Source organism: Amphiprion ocellaris, chromosome 21 (genome assembly GCF_022539595.1).
Source record: "Amphiprion ocellaris isolate individual 3 ecotype Okinawa chromosome 21, ASM2253959v1, whole genome shotgun sequence".
Taxonomy (NCBI): Eukaryota; Metazoa; Chordata; class Actinopteri; family Pomacentridae; genus Amphiprion; species Amphiprion ocellaris.
The window spans coordinates 9,164,654-9,184,469 of NC_072786.1; the positions used below are offsets into that span (position 1 = coordinate 9,164,654).

A 19,816-nucleotide genomic window follows, 5' to 3' on the forward strand; every position below is an offset into this window, starting at 1 on the left:
TCTTGGCTGTAGTGAGTCTTCAGAGGTTTTTGGTCAGACACATTCTGTATTCTTGTTTGAGAGCCAACGTTGGTTGTCCAGAAGGTAAGAGTTCCTGCCCTGACTCTCTGTTCTCAGAGGTTCTCTGGTAGGCTGCAGGAGACTTTAGCGTTTGGGTTGTGCTAGTTTGGTTTTTGTACAGTTTCATTTGGACGACTATCTTGAGGCCCCTCCATGTGGTTTAGTGAGGTTTTCTGGAACAGTTCTACATAGCAACCTGCAGCAGAAGAGACTTTGAGAGTTTTTAGGAAGTTCTGGAGACCAGACTTTAGAGCAGCAGGAACATTTGTCAGTAGTTTGAGCAGGAGAAGGTGAGCTTCAGAGTAGAAATGAGATGGAAACCTTCTTGACCCGTGTGGTGAGGTCCTGTACCAAGAGTTTGAGCAGGTTGTGAAGAGTCTGTAGTTCTTTGGTCTGAAAGCACAAGAAGAGTCGACTGATTAAAGGAAAAAACAGGAGATATTGTTGGTTCTTCTGTCGCTCTGCAGTTTCCTTAGACTGAATATCAAGTTTATATTTTAAATGATTTACCATGTGAGCCCAAGAAGACTTCAATTAACTCCCTCCATCCCCTGGACACAACACATTTTATTACCATGTTAAATCTTTTTTTAAAAATATGTTTTTGAGTTTTAATCATAGTTTTAGCATAGTTTTTTTTCTCTTTGCTTGTTTAGTTTTGTCATCTGTGTGAAAGGTGCTAAACAAATAAAGTTGAATTGATAAAGTGAATAAATGACTAACTCATGATTGTGACAACAGAAGTATTTTCATTGTGATTTAAGGGTTTATTTCATTTTTAGGGTTGGGGTTAAAATCTAGACAAAAAAAGATTAAAGAAATACATTGCATTTGAAAAAAGCAATTAAATCAAGGGAAAAAACATTTAATACAATAAAACTTTTAACAAGAAAATTAAACATTAAATACAATTAAATTATATTAAAGAGACAAAATATGTAATTAGATAATTAAATGGAAGATACAAAACGTAATTATGAAATTAAACAAATGTTTTTAAACAAAAATATTAAATATTAAAGATGAAATATTATAGATCATGAAACATTTAAAAAATACAATTAAACAAGAAGAATATTAAACATTTTTTTAAAAATATGAAACATTTAGTTAGATTATTAAACCTTTAAAAAGACAAAACATTTAATTAAAAAATTAAATGTTTAATTTGAAAATTAAATCTTAAAGACAATAAAACTTTAAATAGGAATTAAACAGAAAATACAATGAAGCATTTAAAAAGAAAATGAAATATTAAAATGTGGTAAAACATTTAAAAAGAAAAACCTTAACAAAGATTTAATCAAAAAATTAAACATTGGGAAAGAAAAAGGAATTTTTCAAACAAGCCAATAAAACATTTGAAAAAACAACAATTAAACATTAAAAAGACAAAACATTTCAAAATCAAATCAGACATTAGAAAAGAATAAAAGGTGAGAAAAGAGCAAAACTAAACATTTAAGAAGAATCAAACTAAAGACAAAACATTTGAAAAGACACCAGTTAGACTTTAGAAGATCAAATTAAACAGAAGAGACAATAAAACGATCAAAAAGAGCAAAAACACATAAAGGTCTCAAAGTGTTTTCTAGTCTGAAATGAAAACATCAAGTTGTTTCTTCAAACATTTCCTCTTTCTATGTTCTTGGTTTGATTGTGGACAGATTTACTAAGAACTCATTTAAGAAAACTGCTTTCCAGATAAAGTCTACTAGTAGTTGAAGGCATTAATCAAACTAATGTTACCTTCTGATCTCCACAAACTTTACTGTTCAGTGAAGAGAATCAAAGTTTGTTAAGGATTTCTAAAAAACCCACAGGTGAAGGTCTGAGAATAACTCAGATGGATGGTCTAAATGTGAAATCAAGACTCATGGTCACAAGTTTTAAGGCTTCTGTTAACCAGAAAGTTCAAACTAACAGAGAAGTACTGAGAAACTTTTAAAATTTCAGTCCTCAGACTGTCTGAAGGTTCAAACTAACAGAGAAGTACTCAGGAACTTTTAAAATTTCAGTCCTCAGACTGTCTGAAGGTTCAAACTAACAGAGAAGTACTGAGAAACTTTTAAAATTTCAGTCCTCAGACTGTCTGAAGGTTCAAACTAACAGAGAAGTACTCAGGAACTTCTAAAATTTCAGTCCTCAGACTGTCTGAAGGTTCAAACTAACAGAGAACTACTGTGGGACTTCTAAAATTTCAGTCCTCAGACTGGCTGAAGGTTCAAACTCACAGAGAACTACTGTGGGACTTAGAAAATTTCAGCCCTCAGACTGTGTGAAAGCTCAGGTCCTGAGGACTCGGGAGGTGTGGAGGCTTTGGAAAGTCTTGGAACTGAGGGTTCCACCCTCCAGCACAAAGGCTGAAGTCCAACCTCCTGAGAAAAACGGTCGAGTCGAGACTCGAGTTAAAAAAAAAACTCGAAAACGACAAAAAATAGATGATAAATGTGCAAAAAAAAGAAGAATTAGTATCTGAGCGAATAGCTCAGGGGATAAGAAGACAGACTCCCAAGTGGAAGGTCGCAGGTTCGAGACCCGCCACTGGCAGTTTTCTTTCTTTGTCTTTGTCAGGATTTTCAATAAATTTAAGAAGGGACTGGTCTTGAACCAGCGACCTGCAGCTCCACAGGCAAGTCCTTAACTCACTGAGCTACAGATCAGATGAAAAGAAATAAATTCGTCGTCCCTTTGGCATCGTAGTTCCTGAAGTGACCACATGGGCGGAGCCAAGGCGGAGTCTGGGTGGAGTCAGGGCGGAGAGTAGGCGGGGAGGTGGGTGGGGAGTAGAGGGGCGAGGCCACCACCCACCTCCCCGCCTACTCTCCGCCCTGACTCCTCCCACCGCCCACCACACCTTCCCCCGCCCGACGAGTTTTTCGAGTCTCCACGAGTTCTTCGAGTCTCCACGGGTTTTCCCGAGTTTCTGGAGTTTCCACCAGGTCGGAGGCAGAACAAGCTGTCATGAAGAGGTGTTGAAGTCGGCCAGGATGGACTGACTTTTTACAGCGACAAGAAGGAAGACCACTAGAAGAACAGGTCTTTAACCACCATCCATAAAATCCATGGAGTCGGCGCCACAGAAGTGAAGGGAGGTCAACTTTTATCAACCTCCATCCACATGTTCAACTTCATATCTTTACTTGGACATTTTTAGCACCACAAACCTTTAGTATCACACTTTATTATCATTTATTCGGACTTTAATGGAATCCACCAGCAGATTTACTTTTTGTTGACAAACTTTATTCTTGTCGTCGTGGGACTGCAGTATTTAAAACTCTTCCTTCTATTTGACCTCATGTTTATTAGTTTTAGTGGAGGAAGTTATTTTGTCGATTAATCTCTTAAAAACCAAACAATAAATTGGGTTAGTCAAGAGCTTTAAATTTCTCACTTTGTCATATTTTAAGTATGACAAAAAAATATAAAAATAAAGTGTCTTGAGACAATTTGACCTGTAACTGGTGTTATATGAATAAAATAGAATTTAAACTGTATGTATCTTGTAATGTTGCAGTAATTCAGCCATGTATGTTGGAAAACACATTTTCTTTGTCCATTAATCTGTCGTTTTCTCCAGTAATTCATTTCTTGTTTTGGTTTATAAAATGTCAAACCCAAATATATTCAGTTTACTGTCATAAAAACCAAAAAGATTTACATTCATGATGCAGGAATCAGGCAGTTTTTCAACTTTTATCTTAGTTTAGTCAGAAAGATAGTTGATAAAGTGTGAATTGTTGCACCTTGTGAGCCGTAGAAGGTTTTAATCTTTGGGGCCGAGTGTCAAAAAACATTTAGAAACCAACATCAACAAAGCACTCAACAAAGGGAAATCCAAATTTGCATGACAATGTCTAATTAAAGGACATTTATTTCCAATGTAAATGTGTGATATTCATCCTCTGGAGCTTTCTCTTCACATCCTCTTCCACCTGGACTGGTTTGGTCGGGAGCATGTGCAACAAACATTTGAAAAACTGCACTTTAACATCAATGAATGACACTGAAGTTTAATCTCGACATAAATGAGACTGAGTCTGGATGTGCTGCTCTGTCATTAACTCCTAAGTTTAGGGAAAGTTCAAACAAAAGAGGACAGTTCAGATAAGACTTGAGAATGAGCTTATTCTGAACAAACATCTCAGACTTTCTGAGCTTCAGCACCTCTAGCAAGATATTTTAACAAGCAACTCAAGAGATCCAGAAGTTGGCGAGAGTTAGCTTTAGCTGAGCCAAAGAACATGTGGGACGCTAATCTAGCAAACATTTCAGACTTTTCTCTGTGAATTCTGAGAAATAATTTACTATTTAATGACAGCTACACATCTTAACTCAGTCTCATTAAAACAGACTCTAATTCAGTGTCATCCATCCATATTAAAGTGCAGTTACCCAAAATGTTTGTTGCATGAGCTCCAACAAAACCTGTCCAGGTAGAAGGCCACTTTGACAAACAGGAAGTGGAAGATTCCAAGCAGATTTATAGAAGGGGGAACCGGACTGTACTAAGTGTGGTCCAGTATAAAGGGGTGTTTTGTGGGTTTTTAAGGCTGATAATGATTATTAGTGAGACATTTGGAGTAGAAAGTATTTAAAATCTTGAGTTAAACTTAGAAGAACACAAACTCTAACAGAAAACTTTGTTGATACATTTTTGTTTTGTTTACAGATGTTAAGTTAAAGGAGTTTTATACGTTACGTATAACCAATCAAATCACTCCAGAAGACAGAGCGACCACAGGTAGATAAAGTTTCAGAGCCAAAGTAACACCATTTTTAAATGTATTTATTACCGTAAAAAATAAAATACTAATAATCAGTAAATCAGTCAGCCCACAATTACCACAATTCTACAATGTATGTCTCTTTGCTTTGACTTGTTATTTGTACAATATATGATGTATATGATGGTGTTTTTTCATACCAAAGGCTAAACTATGATGTTTTCTAAGAGACATACTCTGTTTGTTCTGGCCCTGGGTCACTGCACTCCTCCTCTGTTGTTTTCTGGATTGTACTCAGCTTCATGCCTTCGTCCACCTGGCCTCCGTTGACTCGTCCCGCCTGCCGTCTCTGGAGCTGAAGCTGGACTGGAACAGACCAAAGTACAGTCCAATCACGATGCCAGCTGCCTCTCAAAAGGCTCCTTCATCTGGCAGGTGGCAGCACTTCTTCTGAGGGGAAGCTGAGCTGGCCCGGCAGAACTTTGGAGATGTGTTCCAGTGGTTGGTGGATGTGTGGAGAGATAGAGAGGGACCTTTGAATTGTTCAGAAAGGAAAACAGGAAACCCATTGGTAGTTTTAGTTTAGGGTGCTACTGCGGTGTGTTTTTGGGTTTTAAGAGGTGAACAGGAAGAGTTTTTTTTTCGTATTGATTATCTTTTACTTTGTTCCTGGTTGGAATGCCCATCAATGTCAACATGAAGTTCACTTTTAGTTCTGTTTATTTATTTTTATTTTACTAACACCCATTTGTTTTTAACCCCCTCACATGTTGTGTTGTTGTAAACTTACTCTTTCAAATAAATTCTCATCTAACCCTCTGGAAACCAGCGTTTGGACTGTTTTTGTGTTGCTCCTCACCTACTGACAGCTGTGGACTAAAGGCTATACTGTGACGTTTTTAGAGCGACATGCTAAACTATGATGTTTGTTGGGCGACACTCTATACTATAGGCTTTTTTAATTGACATATTACTGTGACTTTTTTTGTTTTTTTAGCAACATATAAGAATTGGAACAGTTTTAAAAGTTGCTATACTTTTACTTGTGCAATGAAATTACTATTCTATGGCATTTTTTAGATGACATATTATACTCTGATGTTTTCTTGAATTACATACTATTTTGACAATATACTGCACTATGACATTTTTTGAACCACATATCATACATGACAATTTTAGGCAACATCCTATCATTTTGCGCTTTTTGAACCACATAATAATCTATTTTGTTTTTTTTTCTTGCCAACATGCTGTACTATGAACTACAGGCCATACTATGTTATTCTTGAGTAAAGCATACTATACTTTGACATTTTCTGAACTACATCCTATACTATGGCGTTATACACAGAGTGCTTTGGTTACATGTTGATTTATAATCTAGATTTTTTTCTGTTTTGTTTTTTGACGGGATTACCACAGACCTGACTGTGAACACCGTCAACACCCACCTCAGGGAGATGCTGCCTAAGATCTCAAGGCTGCTTGGTTGTGGTCTTTCTGGCACGTACTCTTCCAAGATGAGCCGGGAAGTTTAACACTTATGGAATGACACCAGGTCTAAGCCGACAAACTTCCAATTCCTCCTCAACCCATAGTCTCTGGGAAACCTACGTGGAGTAAGAAAAGTAGACAGAGAAGTAATTAAGTCTGTACACAACATATTAAAAAGAAATCATGCTAATAAATTAAGTACAAAGAACCGAATTCGCCAATATACTGGAGACCAGAGCTATTTAATTTAATAAGTATAACCTTCTTTAGTAACATTTCAATTATTTGAGAGCAGTCCTAAAGAACTGCCTGTAATCCAATCATAAAATGGGTTTGGAGAAAGAAAGATTGTAATCTGGATATACATGAGTTAGGCTTTATAAGTATTGTACTATTACAAATGCTGATACTACTTCTACAACTCTAACAGCTGTTTATACTACTACTGCTGCTTGTACTTTTAGTATTACTACTACTGATTGTACAACTATACTACAGCTACTATTAATCGTCTGGTATTTGGTTGTCAAGCTGCTAGCTCGCCTTAGCGTTTTGCTAGTGGCTAACTAGTTAGCTCTCATAGACTGGAAGCTCTCAAGAAGATTTCATAATGAAAAAAGAGCCGAAAACTATTCTTACCTATGAAAAGTCATTCCAAGTTTCCTTGTCTCAATCGTACGACGTAGTGTGTAATTGTATGCAGCACAGTGAGCCGGCATACTTGTTTCCGTTTTCACGCCGTCTACATCAACAGAATGCACTGAAACTTTTCCCCCACTAGCTTAGCCTCGCAGTAGCACGCAGCTCAAAGGGGCGTGTCCTATCTACTCATTCATATCTATGACAACAATGGTGGCTGCACATAAGGACGCCTGACGTTGATTAGCTGCGTAAATACCATTATATACAGTCTATGGTAAATACGTATGTGAATCGCATCATTGGCTGCAGCAGCCAGTCACCGGTCACTCACTGACTCACACTGAAAAATAGCACAGAATGAATTGTTACGTGTTTATTTTATTTACAATTTAGGTTGGATTTTTTTTTTTTTTTTTTTTTTTTTGTGCAGCGCAGATTTTCTGTGCGGGGAGACCGTCAGCAGTGCGCAATTGCGCACGCGCGCAGCTTCGAGGGAACAGTGCTTGTGACTGTTGTACTTTTTTTGCTGTCCTTTGCTGTATTTGCATCGGTTCCAGCACAGTTGTCAGCACAATGGAGTCAATATTATAGTTCTCCAAATCCCACTCATCCGGCAGCGCAGCAAAGCTTAAGCTAAACATTCAAAATATTTGGAGAGATTAAGTGCCAGATGACCCGCATCTGCACCACTCACCTCTTTTAGCTTTCTGCATGAAGTGTTATCTGACTGAGATGAAGGAGCGGTCAGAAATGGAAAGCGACTCGGTGAACTGAGAGAGATGTGCACAAGTCAACTGCTGGAGAAAGGAAATCGTAATTGATGTGATTTTGCCGACATGTTAACCTGTTTGCTGCAAGAAATGCACAACCAAAGATCAGCCAGAATCCACCCAGCTCGCCCCTCCCGGCCTCGTCCGAAGATAAATGTTTGTCACGGCGAAGGAACGTTTAATCAACTCAAATGTGAATAAATGTCTCCAGTGTTGCCAAAAGCCAACTCCCACACACTGAAAATCAAGGGGAATTTTCAGCCAGTGGAGAAAATCTAATTAGTGACAGTTAGCTGTAACATCCATCTGGCTCGTCCCAGTGAGACTCCAGAGTCGAGCTTTGGCTGTAATAGTGTGTGATCTGTGATCGGACCAGAATCCAGTGCGTTGTTTGTTTGTGGTCACTTTTGTGAATAATGTTGTTTTAATTCTCTCTCAACCTGCTGAACTCGCCGCACAGACGCAGCTTTACTTTGTCGTCATGTTCACTGTACGTACAGCTGAGAGTGTGTGTGTCTGTCGCCCATTTCATGCGCAAAAACATTTGTGTATGAACTCTTTGCAGTGCTATATGTTAACCCTCGTGTCGTCCTGCGGGTCAAAATTGACCCATTTTAAAGTTTGAAAATGTGGAAAAAATAGATATTTTCACAGTGAAACTTCTAATGTCCACATTTTCAACATTTTTGGGAAGTTGTTGAACATTTTTTGGTGGCAAAAAAGAAATGTTGAAAATATTTCTTAAGAACATTCACACAAAAAAATTCGCTGGATTTTGGTTGATTTTTATGTGAATGTTCTTAAAGAAAATATTAGAAGTTTTACTGATATATATGTAATCATTTTAGATATTTTTAGGACTTTTTTTTTTTTTTTTTTTTAAAGATTTTTACTCATTTTTTGAAAATATTTACAAGAACTTTCTTGCCACATTTGGGGGATTTTTTTTTTTTTTTTAATAAAACTTTTAAGGGAAACTTTTAAGGAATTATTGGAATTTTCTTCCTGAAGGTTTTGCAAATTTTCAGAAATTTGGGGATTTTTTTTGCTGAATTTTTGGATTTTTTTCAGACAAGGAAGCAATATTTTTGGGTGCCTGTAAATGAAGACAACATGAGGGTTAAGTTTTTATGTGTGTTTATAGAACAAATAATACAGCTGTAGTACAGTACAGAAAGGATAGATAGATAGATAGATAGATAGATAGATAGATAGATAGATAGATAGATAGATAGATAGATAGATAGATAGATAGATAGATAGATAGTGTAAACAATAGCTCTTCATAAATAATAAATTTTTAAAAAGGAATAAACTCTAAAAGAGTTAAATGGACAGGACTATAAAGGACAGGGGTAATGTACAATGCAGGGTGTAAAGTGCAAGTCCAGCTCAGGCTTACAATATGGCTTTTATAGCCCCGGGGGAAAAGCTGTTTTTCAGTCTTTCTGTCCGTGCCCTCATGACCCTGAGCCTGCCAGAGGGGAGGGTGTCAAAAAGACATTGTCCGGGGTGTGTGTTATCCAACCTGATCTATTCTGCTCTGTTTCACAGTTGTATAGTTTTTCCATTCATGTAGTGGCAGCAGGAGAAGCTGTAAAATGCAATATTAGCATATTTACTTGAGCTGTTTTTGGCTGATGCTGATATTGATGTCATAAAGTAAAGAAATTGGAATGCTGTAAAAGAAAACACAGATGTTACGCATATAAATAAGTAATCTGTGGCACATTAACTGACCTGTACATCTGAGCTAGAACCAAACTTGTTTGCCTTGCATGTTCTATTCTGAATAGCTTAATGTTCACTGATGATGAATTTATCAATATATTTAAATACATAAAAACAGCATAATAATCTGTAAGCTCTGAACAGTTTATACATGCAACGTTAGCATTAGATAGAGTCATATTAATGCTATCATGTAAAGTGAGCATAGGCTTGATGCTAACAAATTAGCCTCCACTTTACAAGCTGTGACAGGTGCTAAGTGGTTTAGGAGTTTGATAAGCACAAGTTTCTGTTGAACAGCAGAAGAGAAAAGATGCTCTGAAGCTAACATTTCAATCTGCTACGTGCTTTACTGACAAACTGTAGGCGGCTAGCTACCTCGCTAACATAGCAAACACGTCATTTAAACAAGAGTGACATGAAAGTTAGCAGGTTTTTTCGGAAAAAAATACTCTGATGGAATCGTTTACTAACTTTCCAGCAATTAAAAGTATTTAACAAACCTTTACTCCGTACCACTGACTGTTTACGCTACTTGCGTTGGAGCAGTTAACTTATCCCATGTCTCTTTTCCTGCATTCTGTTTTTTTAGAAATAAGCTTTAATGTCAGTTGAGCTGTAATATTCTCCTCATATCGTTGATATGTGGTCCCAAATGTTTGCTAATTTGCACATCCAGCAGACACGTAGCAACATTAGCATTCACTTATGGTGGTGTTTTTTGCCACTTGTTGAATGCAATCCTATATTCATCCTTGTTTTGGCTCAGTTTTTGGTCTCCATCACCTCTTAGGACAAATATGCAGCTGCTAAATACGTTTCCAAGCTAGTCTGTTTGGTGATAGAATACTTAGGTAGCATATCATGGGTTTGACATGCCTCTTAGACTGAAAACAAGTCCCTGCTGTGTGAGAGCAGCAGGAAAGAACCAAAACAATAAAGATAAGAGCTGTTAAAACCAAAACAGTAGACTAAAAATAACCTAAAATGCTTCACAGAGCAGTGAGTTTCACATTACACAAAGTAATTTTAAATGTTAATCTAAAATATTGACTACTGCAGCTCTAAAAAGTTTAAATATCACCGTTTTTTCAATTGTAGCACGCAGTAGGGGTGTAATAATCTCCTAAGTGTAAAGAACATATAACAAGCGACTCAAATCTGTTTCTTGTAGCTACACATAAAAACTGCACAAGAGCAAATAGATGTGTTTTCTTGTACTTCTCACATAAATTGAACAATTTCTTGCTCAATTTATGTGCTGAGTGAATTTCATGCCCCTTCAACCTGTCAAAAGCCTATTTCAGATTTCAAAATTACATGCACGCCATTTGAGAACATTTTTTCTTCGCTCTTTCCTTTTTGCCGTTGTGTGTTATGTTTTTGTTTTTTTTTTACTACTGAAAACTGCCATTTTGTGGCTCCGGTTACACTAAAACACAGAAAGATATGCCTCGCTATCAGGAATCAGCTCCCAGTGGAACACATGGTCCCAAGAGCTCGCCTTCATGTTATCAGCACTATACCAGCATAACCCGGCTCTGTGGTGTAGATAAAGCGCTGTGTTGTCTGGCAGAGGAGGACAGAGGGACGAAATGAAGGACAGGCGGCAGGGATATGCAGGAAAGCGATTAGGGTTAACAGGATTACTGTAACTGCGTTCGGATGGCTACAGCTCTTTAAAACGCGTCTGAGAATGGGGAATTTCCTGTCGAGGAGTATTTTTGGGAACTCCCACATTCGGTAGCAGCTGAACACATGGTCCTTTTTTCACAGGGAGCTTTTTTCTTCCGCTTCTTCTTTAGTTAGTCCATTTAAAGGTTTTATTTGTGTGTGCGTGTGCATATAAGGAACGCATGTGCTGCCCCCTCTTTTAGCCTTTAAGTCGTATATCATAAACAATCCTCTGAGATTCCCACAGTCCAAAGGCAGAGATAGGAAAAAGCTTGCTGTGTTTTTTTTCCTCTTTCTATGTGTGTGTGCATGTCTTTCATAGCATTGTGAACACAGTTGTGGTAAAGAGAAATTGTTAAGCATATTAAAAAAATGAGACAAAATGACATATTGACTATTATAAAAATTCAGTTTTGTTTGGTCAAATGGATTATTGCACAGAGAGTTAGAGCATAATTGCTATTTCAGCTATAAATCATGAAAACCCAGTAATTACTTTGAATCATATGTGTGTCTGAATAGTGGCTGAAGTCAGAGATGGGTTCGTGCGCACAATAACAAAGAAATAGATGTACAGAAATCAAAAGAAAAGCTGCATTTAACATCTGTTAAAAGTGTTGCAGTGATTTATGCGCTAGTGGAACGCTGCTGCAATATTTATAACCCGCTGCCTTTCGAACCTTTTCTCCACAGATTGGAGAGAGAGCAGAGTTCCTGAACAAATCGGCGCAGAAAAGGTAAAAATACAACTTAAGCATCATCATTTTAGTCATTTTGTGTCCCACTAACAAAGCTTTTTCAGCACTGCTGTTTTGCTGAATAGGAAGAAAGTTAATCCAGAGCCGAAGCTTTAATTCCCTCTTGAGCGTCTGCAGTCTAGGAACTAAAGACCAAATTGTATATAATGTATGTGCAGTATAATATTCAAAGCGGTCTCATTTTTCATGTACTGTTTGCTAATTACTTGCTTCTGCCCAGCAGCACAGTGAAGACGTCTCATTCTCCGGTGGTGTCCAAGATAGACAACAGGCTGGAGCAGTACACCTCAGCTGCTCAGGTTAGCAAAAGATCAACATCTGTGGCACAATATAAGCAATAAAGTGGTTTGTAATTAGTTTATATTTAAGCATTTGGCCCAATGCTGTGCAGTATTTAAAAAACCCTGGCCGTAACACATAAAAAACAAAAGAAGATGCTGTTTTTACCTCTATCTACCTCGACATGCTTTAAAATAACATGCATTTATGTGCTAATGGTCAACTACAAGGAATAAAGAAGGCTACATGTATAAAGTTTACCCTGATAAAGAGCTTTTCTGTCCCTTTATCGGGCTTTTTTCAGAGTTACTGATTAACTTAAATGCCTTTGCACATTTATTTGTTTTGGTCCGACTAATCAGATAGCAGGACCAAAGCCAGAGAATAACTTTAATTAGGCCACATAAAGAACTTCCAGATCTGATTCCAATCTTCTTGTCACTTTGGGTCTATAAGTTGCCCAGTTGGAAACAGCACTTTGCTCCCTCATGCTTATACTTTTTTTTAAAGTCACGTCCAACATGTTTCTCTGTTGATTTGAACACCCAGGGCTTCATCGGTAATAGTTCTCATTCCACTTTGAAGGCAGACCAAAGCATTAGCAAGCTCATGAGGTTTTTTTTTTTTTTTTTTTTTTTAAAAGAAGCTTGAAAGAACTATTCGGCAGTTCAAACCCACTGTTTTGTCCCAGCAGAGAGAGAACAAGGAGTCTCGATCCCCTCGCTCCGGAGCCGTGGATCTGCCCATGGTCACCGACAGCATACGAAACATCAAGAGCATGTGGGAGAAAGGCAATGTGTTCAGCTCGCCTGGAAGCGGCGGAAGCCCATTCAAGGTAAAAAAAAAATAAATAAAAAATAATAATAATAAATTATTTATTTTTTTATATATATATATATATATATATATATATATATATATATATATATATATATATATATATATATATATATAAAAATGATGCAGTGGAGAATGTAGGAAAGTCAGAACAGAGAGAGAAAGAGGAAAGAGCCCAATTCACTGGTGCTTCCTGCTTGGTCCCGTTGCCGGTGACGACCACGCTTGACTGACCTTTGACCCTGTCCACACAGGAAGCAGCTGTGATGAAGACAGGCGTGGCGGGCCGCATCAACGACTGGCTGAATAAAACCCCAGAGAGCGGCAAGACTCCAGGAGGAAGGCCAGCGGTAGGTCGCCGCCGTGGCAACCTGTCGCTGCTGCTGCTAGGAAACACACATTTACTGCACAGCTCAGAGAGATGCTTAAAAACCGCTGGCATCCTCTTCAACCGTTTCTTCTTTAAATCTCTGGATCTAGTTATTTACTTTTTTCTTAACCTTATGATCCCTACAACTTGCCAGCAGGTTTAAAAGTCTCGCTATCTTCAAAAATCACCAAAATTGTAAAACTTATTGAACTCATGAACTAAAAACAGTCAGAATGGGCACATTTTCAAGTTTCCAATGGTCCTTGAACTAAACATGTGTGATGTGTTGTTTCAGCCAGAATTTATTATTCAGCAAAATCACTTTATTCTACGTCTCTTTTAGAAATCTGCCCAAAAAAATGGCCCTTTTGCATGAATCAGATTCTGTAAAAAATCCAAAATTCTGAGTTTCCTGTCGCAACCAAGAAGAGGGCGGTCTGTGTGTGGATTGTTGTCCAGTAGGGGGTGTATTCTGTGTTTATTTCTGTTGAAGAGAAGCTGTATTATACACTGCCGAGTCGCACAACCATCCAGTATCTAATTTTAGGAAGCGAAGCGATCCGACCTGTCTAACAACTAATAGCAAATGTAGCATCTCTGTCAGGTTTGAGCTCCTTTTCTGCTACAGTTATTGCCTGTGAACTTTAGACTGTGCAGTTTAACAGCTTTCATGGAACGTGATATAGTGTTAGGTAATGTGGCCACAGTCTAAAACTGTTCGCCCAACGTGGGGCTCGAACCCACGACCCTGAGATTAAGAGTATTTCCGTGACAGAAGTATTGTACAAATATTGACCAAACTGTCAAAAATTTATGTTGTTTATGGAGGTTATCCCTCACAAAGTGATTTCATTGGCAACCCAGATTCTTCCTTGTCTGACCCAGAGAAAACCTACCCAGGAATTAGTCTGATTCTTAGACCCGGTGAGCATTTACAACCCTACCTTCATTCCAGATCTGGATCATGTACAGCACCTAACCTTTGTTCTAAACCTGCACTGATGAAAGCCAATGGATACATTTATTATGCACAATGCAAGAACACAAAAATACAGAAATGCAGATTCACTAACATTCAATTTTTAAAAATTCTTCTTTTTTTTTGTTTGAAGCCAAAGCAGCTGGTGTGAGGTGTAGGTCATGGATTATTCGGTTGAACTACAGGCTGTGTTTAAACCAAGCAGGTAGTAGAAAAGTATGGAAACAAATTAAAACTGTAGTTACTAAAATATCCATATAGAGTTGCGCCATCTTTTTTTTTCCAGTATTGGCAACTCCTGTGGGCAGTTGGAAAATATTCTACGGTCAATTTGAGGTCTTTTCCATTTTTGTAAAAATAAATAATCAAATAAATTTAATTTCCTTTTTTTCTTTTTAAAAGATTTGTGGGATAACTGCCTCATCCTGCACACAGTTGTCTCTGCTTCTAGCCATGGTTGTGCTGTTTCCATAGTATTCCACTATGTTGCAGTGAAAAATGAGCAAATGAATGAAAGTTGTAAGATAATTTTTCCCCCTGCAATAGAAAATCCTGCATCTCTATTGAAACAGCACAACCGTGGCCAGAAATAGAAGGGAAAATGTGTTATGTGCAGTATGATATAGTTATAATGCAATAAATCATACAATATAAAGAAATGAATAGAAGCAAGTTGGTGACTCTACATATGTAGATACTTCAGTATTTCTGTTTAAATTCGTTTCCATTTTGCTCTTCCTACATACAGCCTGCAGTTCAGCCCAAAAGCTTCAGAATATTTCTATCCATACTATTGGTCACAGCTGAATCACTAATGGCTTCACAGTTGTGTCAAGGAGTGTTATTTCATTTTGATTTTACAGAATGTGGTTATTGCAAATTTGGTGAAGATTTCGTTTAAGCATGCGGAACAAAGTGATTTTGATGAAATATCCCAATTTTAAGCCTGACAGAACAACACATCACTGAGGAGTAGTTTCAGGGCATGTTTTTGTCGTTTGTAGTTATTATAAATTGAGATAAAGATAACATGCTTTTCGAACCCACCGACGTGTTGAGATTAGGAGGGTTAAATCAACATTTGCTTTAGTCTGACTCTTTTCAAACGTCCACTTTCATGAATATTTGTGTTAAGGATTCAGTAGTGATCCTACGCTGTATTCACTCCACACTGGTCTGATTTATAAAAAAAAAAGATTCATTTCCTGACTGTTACAACAGCCTCAATATAGTGTTATTGTTGTTATCATTATGTCATAATCACTGCTGGCTCTGCTCTATCCAGGACATGTTTTCTGGTCATTTTCAAATAATGCAGTGAAGCGACTCACTGACACATTATCTGTCTGGCACCACCTGGTGGCCGCAAATAGAGATGAACTTGTTCCAGTCTCCTCCTGTAGCTGTAATAGTATCCAGATACAGTGCATGTGGATATTGTAGACTTGGCAGTAGTTTGGAATAAAGTGTCACTCAAGCATTTTATCTTAAGCTTATTGTAATCTTTGCTAGCAGCCTGAGAGCAAACTTTTTCTTTCCTCTCCTGCTCTTGAGTATTATGCCTGTATTTTACCTAAATATTTATGCTGGAGCTCTCCATGTGGTAGATTATGGCTCGTGCTAAAATAGGAAACACTGAGCAGTGGAGCTGGAGGAAACTTTAAATGCAACAACAAGGGAGTAGAGTTCAAGCTTATTTGCACTAAAATGCTGTTACCCGTTGTTCTATTAATACATCTTCCCTGAGTTCTGCTTTGCTCTCCGATGGCATCTCTTGAAAGTGGATTGCCTCAGACTCTCAGTGTTATTTTCCACTTCATCCAGGCAAACACTCTCAGCCTGATAGCGTCTGTCAGTCCTCCTCTGTCACTCCTTTCCTTCTCCATCTCTGCTATTGCCTCCACACGATGACTGTTTTCAAATAGACCTCCAAAACGCAGAGGACTGCCGATAAAACGCCTCCTGTTTTCTGATTTTCTCTGACAGGACCTGAAGCCGGTTGACGTCACCAACAAGAGGAGTCTATGGGAAAACAAAGGCGCCTCTCCAACCAAGGTAGCTATTCTTAAATTCAGCGTGTTCACTCTCTTGGTCGCATGAAGAAAGATTTGCAGGAGTCTTTTACCCATCGGGGGGAAAATTCAAGCGAGCATTACGCATCCTGGAGCGAATCCAGATGAAATTTTAACTGTGCCAAGCTGGTTTGTGGTCTTGGAAGGCCTTCCGTGGTTTTCCAGTTGTTGTCAATCAAGAGAACGTTGTGTTAAAGACATGGAGGGGAGATATTGGGAATAATCTCACAATATGTCTGAGTGGAGTACCAATAACTTCTGTTTGCTTTTGTTTTAAAGAACTCTCATAGCTAGTTGACCTCACCGCTAAATCTGGAAAAAAGCCTGGAGAGGTAAAAGAATAATTGTTTCAGTGCACAGAATGGCCTCACTATGCTGTCACGCTGTTTTAGCTGTTCTCTGTTCTGCTGTGGTTGGACACCGCTGCTTCTTTTAGCTCTAATGATCAGAATTGTCTAAAAGTGGACATTTATGCTTTGACAACTGCGTCACCTTTCGCATTGTTAAACGTATCAACTCTCATAGCTCCTTTACGAGGCTTTGATTGTGTAGATTACGAGCAATAAACATCAGTTGCCTCCCAAAAAACGCACAGAGCTTTTGGAATTGAAGATTTTTGCCAAATATTTTAAAGTGCCGTAAAATAAAACGGCACAAAGTGAACATATCAATAAAGCCCCAGTAAAGGCGATTTAAAGAAGGGTTAAGCTGTTGACTCCATTAACACCCATAACTTGTTAAAGCCGACTCAACAGAATCCAGAAGATTACAGTTCAGTATAAATTCTGCATCGTAAAAAAAAACGTTTTAACAGCGCGCCTGTTGTCCAACTGCAGGCTGAACGCTTTTCACAAATGGCTGTATCACATCACCGCTCCTTCTTCTGACAACCACAAATCACTGCTCGCCGTCCAACTTCACTTAACTTTTTATTGCCCTAATGGAGAAACTGTTTACAGCGTTTTTTACAGGGAGGACGCCTTGCTGGGTTCTGCAGCGGCACTTTGACGGCTTCAAATCACCGTTATCGCCTCCCATTTTCAAACAAGTCTGACACGAATGAGCTGTCTTATCTTAATTTATTTAGATAAATAAAACTGTGTATATACAGAGCTGAGTGAGTTAAAGGAACAGCATGATGAGGATATCCTACTTAGTCACTCATTTTATATAAACTTACCTTCCTTCCTTCATTCCTTCCTAGTCTGGTAGCAGCATTTTTCTGCAGCCAACAGCTGCTGTGCAGGCCGGAGGCTGTGGTCCGCCAGTGAGTGGTGGTCTGCAGCTGACGTAAAAAGGGCCCTGGACAGGAAAGATAGCGGTTAGCCACCTTGTCATTAGCTAACCGTGCTATGCTGTGATGTCAGGGAGGAACAGAATGAGCAGGATGATGAGATCTGGATAGGTTCAGCAGTCTGCATAGGTGTTTGAGCTGATGTTTTGCGCGTGTTTTTGCCAAATCTCCACATCTCTGCTGCTGTTTTACTTTCCTGTTTCCATGTCTTCCAGGTGGCAGGCAGAGGGGAGACCAAATCAGTCGCCAACGGTGAGTTTTTACGAGACACCGCATGTGAAAACTGACAAATGTGCAGCCAGTCATGTGGGCGTGCGTGCTGCAGTTGTTGAATTAACTCGTGGCTTACAGAATGTCAGCGTTTCACAACCTCTTAAATACTGCCTTGTTCTTAGCTTGGCCACAGTGTTTTTGTTGTTTTGTTTTGTTGTTTTTTTTCATTTTTCTAATTAGTTTCAGAAACCATGAGAGTGGTGGTTTTCTCAGTCTGCAGAGGTGCCTTAAATCCTTCAGTTAGAAGCATTGTAATGACCAAAATGAGTTGCAGTGACAGTTGCAGGTAGGGTTGCCACCTTCCAGAAATGAAAATAAAGGACGCCCACCACGGCTCCTCGGGACCACAGTTCAGTTAAGTTGGAAAGATATTCACAGATTCAGACTTCCAGCATCAATAACTCATTAGATATAGGTTGTCAAAACATAAACGATGCCTCTTTTCCATCATTATAAGGTACACAATGTGCTACTTGATAAAACTGGGCTTGTAGCATATTGTGTACCTACAGAGAACAAGACTGAAGTTATTGAATATTTGTGTCTCTCTTTACTGTTGCAGTGGTTTTGCAGACAGTTCCTGTGCATTCGTCACACAGCCAGCTGCACATAGACATCAATGTTATTCCTGTAGCTTGAAAGACAGCTACTGTTGATAAAACTGGGCTTGTAGCACATTGTCTACCTTACAACGATGGGAAAGAGGCATTGTTTATGTTTTGACAACCTATATCTAATGAGTTATTGATGCTGGAAGTCTGAATCTGTGAATATCTTTCCAACTTTACTGAACTTGGGGCCACTACCACCTAAGGAGTGATATATTTAATTTTGAAAAAAACATTTTGCCATACTTAAAGCTTTAAGTGCTTTATTAACACGAAACTAAGAGTTTTGTATTGTTTTATGATCACAGGTTCTGCCTGAACAGACGTGGCATCATTTTAAACAGTGAAACTAGACTAATGAAATAAAATGTAATGAGCAATACTGGATTCTGCAAAAACATAAACAACTGAATGTAGAATACTGGACAAAGAAATTCTCTACAGACATTTTTTCCCATCTAAATCTTATCTTAAAACAGTTAATGTATTAGCTTATTTATGTGTGTATGCATGTATTTATTGTTTTATTTAGTGCTGTTAGCATATCAGAGTTGAGTGAGTTTTTCTTTAGATAGACAAAGGCCATCTTTTGATTACATATAGGCTATTATATAAATGTTTATTAAAAACTAAAATGCATTTTTAAAAAAAAACAACTTAGCCATTTATTGAGTCACTAAAATACTGTAGAGTCTAAGACCACATCAGCATGATTATAAGCATCCTCTGGTAAATTAACAACCAGATACTGATGTCTCTCACCATATGGACTTCAGGAGATGATTAGATCAGGGGTCCCCAACCTTTTTTGTACCAGGGACCAGTTTCACGCAGAAACACTTTTTCAAGGACCAGGTAGGGGCGTGAAGGTTCCAATAACAAAAACCTTAATCATTATATTTAGTATGTAATCTGAATGCAACAATTACATTTTATATTAGGCACTTTCACGAACTATTACACTATAATATCAACTCACCAAAATGTAGAATCAGTGGGAGCTCTGGGCTTGTTTTCCTGCAACTGGACGGTCCCATCTGGGGGTGATGGGAGACAATGACACTCGAATTGTATTCCTTATATCCAGTCTACTCCGTAGTCTTGTTTTTGTTGCTGTCACTGGAGAAAACCCCGCCTCACAAAGAGGTTGAAAATGGAAGCAGGACTTTCAGTGCTTTTGTGGCAATGTCAGGATGTTCTGCTTTGACTTTACTCCAGAATGCAAAGAGATTTGAAGTTGTT

At 38.2% G+C, this 19,816-nt stretch overlaps 1 protein-coding gene and 1 long non-coding RNA gene across 11 annotated transcripts in view; one reads left to right on the forward strand and one right to left on the reverse strand.

Moving 5' to 3' along the window:
• The window catches only part of cald1a (caldesmon 1a), a 96,683-nt gene that overhangs the window by 68,713 nt on the left and 8,154 nt on the right, over window positions 1-19,816 (forward strand). For 5 of the 9 annotated variants that reach the window (XM_055006475.1, XM_055006474.1, XM_055006477.1 and 2 more), the window contains 6 exons: window positions 11,798-11,841; window positions 12,086-12,161; window positions 12,833-12,976; window positions 13,233-13,328; window positions 16,314-16,382; window positions 17,909-17,945. In XM_055006475.1, the coding sequence (XP_054862450.1) occupies window positions 11,798-11,841; window positions 12,086-12,161; window positions 12,833-12,976; window positions 13,233-13,328; window positions 16,314-16,382; window positions 17,909-17,945 (466 nt within the window). Of the gene's footprint in view, window positions 1-5,088; window positions 5,553-11,797; window positions 11,842-12,085; window positions 12,162-12,832; window positions 12,977-13,232; window positions 13,329-16,313; window positions 16,383-16,678; window positions 16,732-17,908; window positions 17,946-19,816 lie in introns of those variants that run through there. The other 4 variants (XM_055006476.1, XM_055006478.1, XR_008600201.1 and 1 more) reach the window with 3 other exon arrangements.
• Window positions 4,837-12,953, reverse strand: LOC129347881 (uncharacterized). Of its 2 annotated transcripts, XR_008600203.1 has the most exons (3): window positions 6,927-12,942; window positions 6,245-6,403; window positions 4,837-5,323 (listed from the first exon to the last, which is right to left on the reverse strand). It is a non-coding gene; the product is annotated as an uncharacterized LOC129347881 (long non-coding RNA). The 2 variants fall into 2 exon arrangements; XR_008600202.1 differs by having other exon boundaries at window positions 6,245-12,953.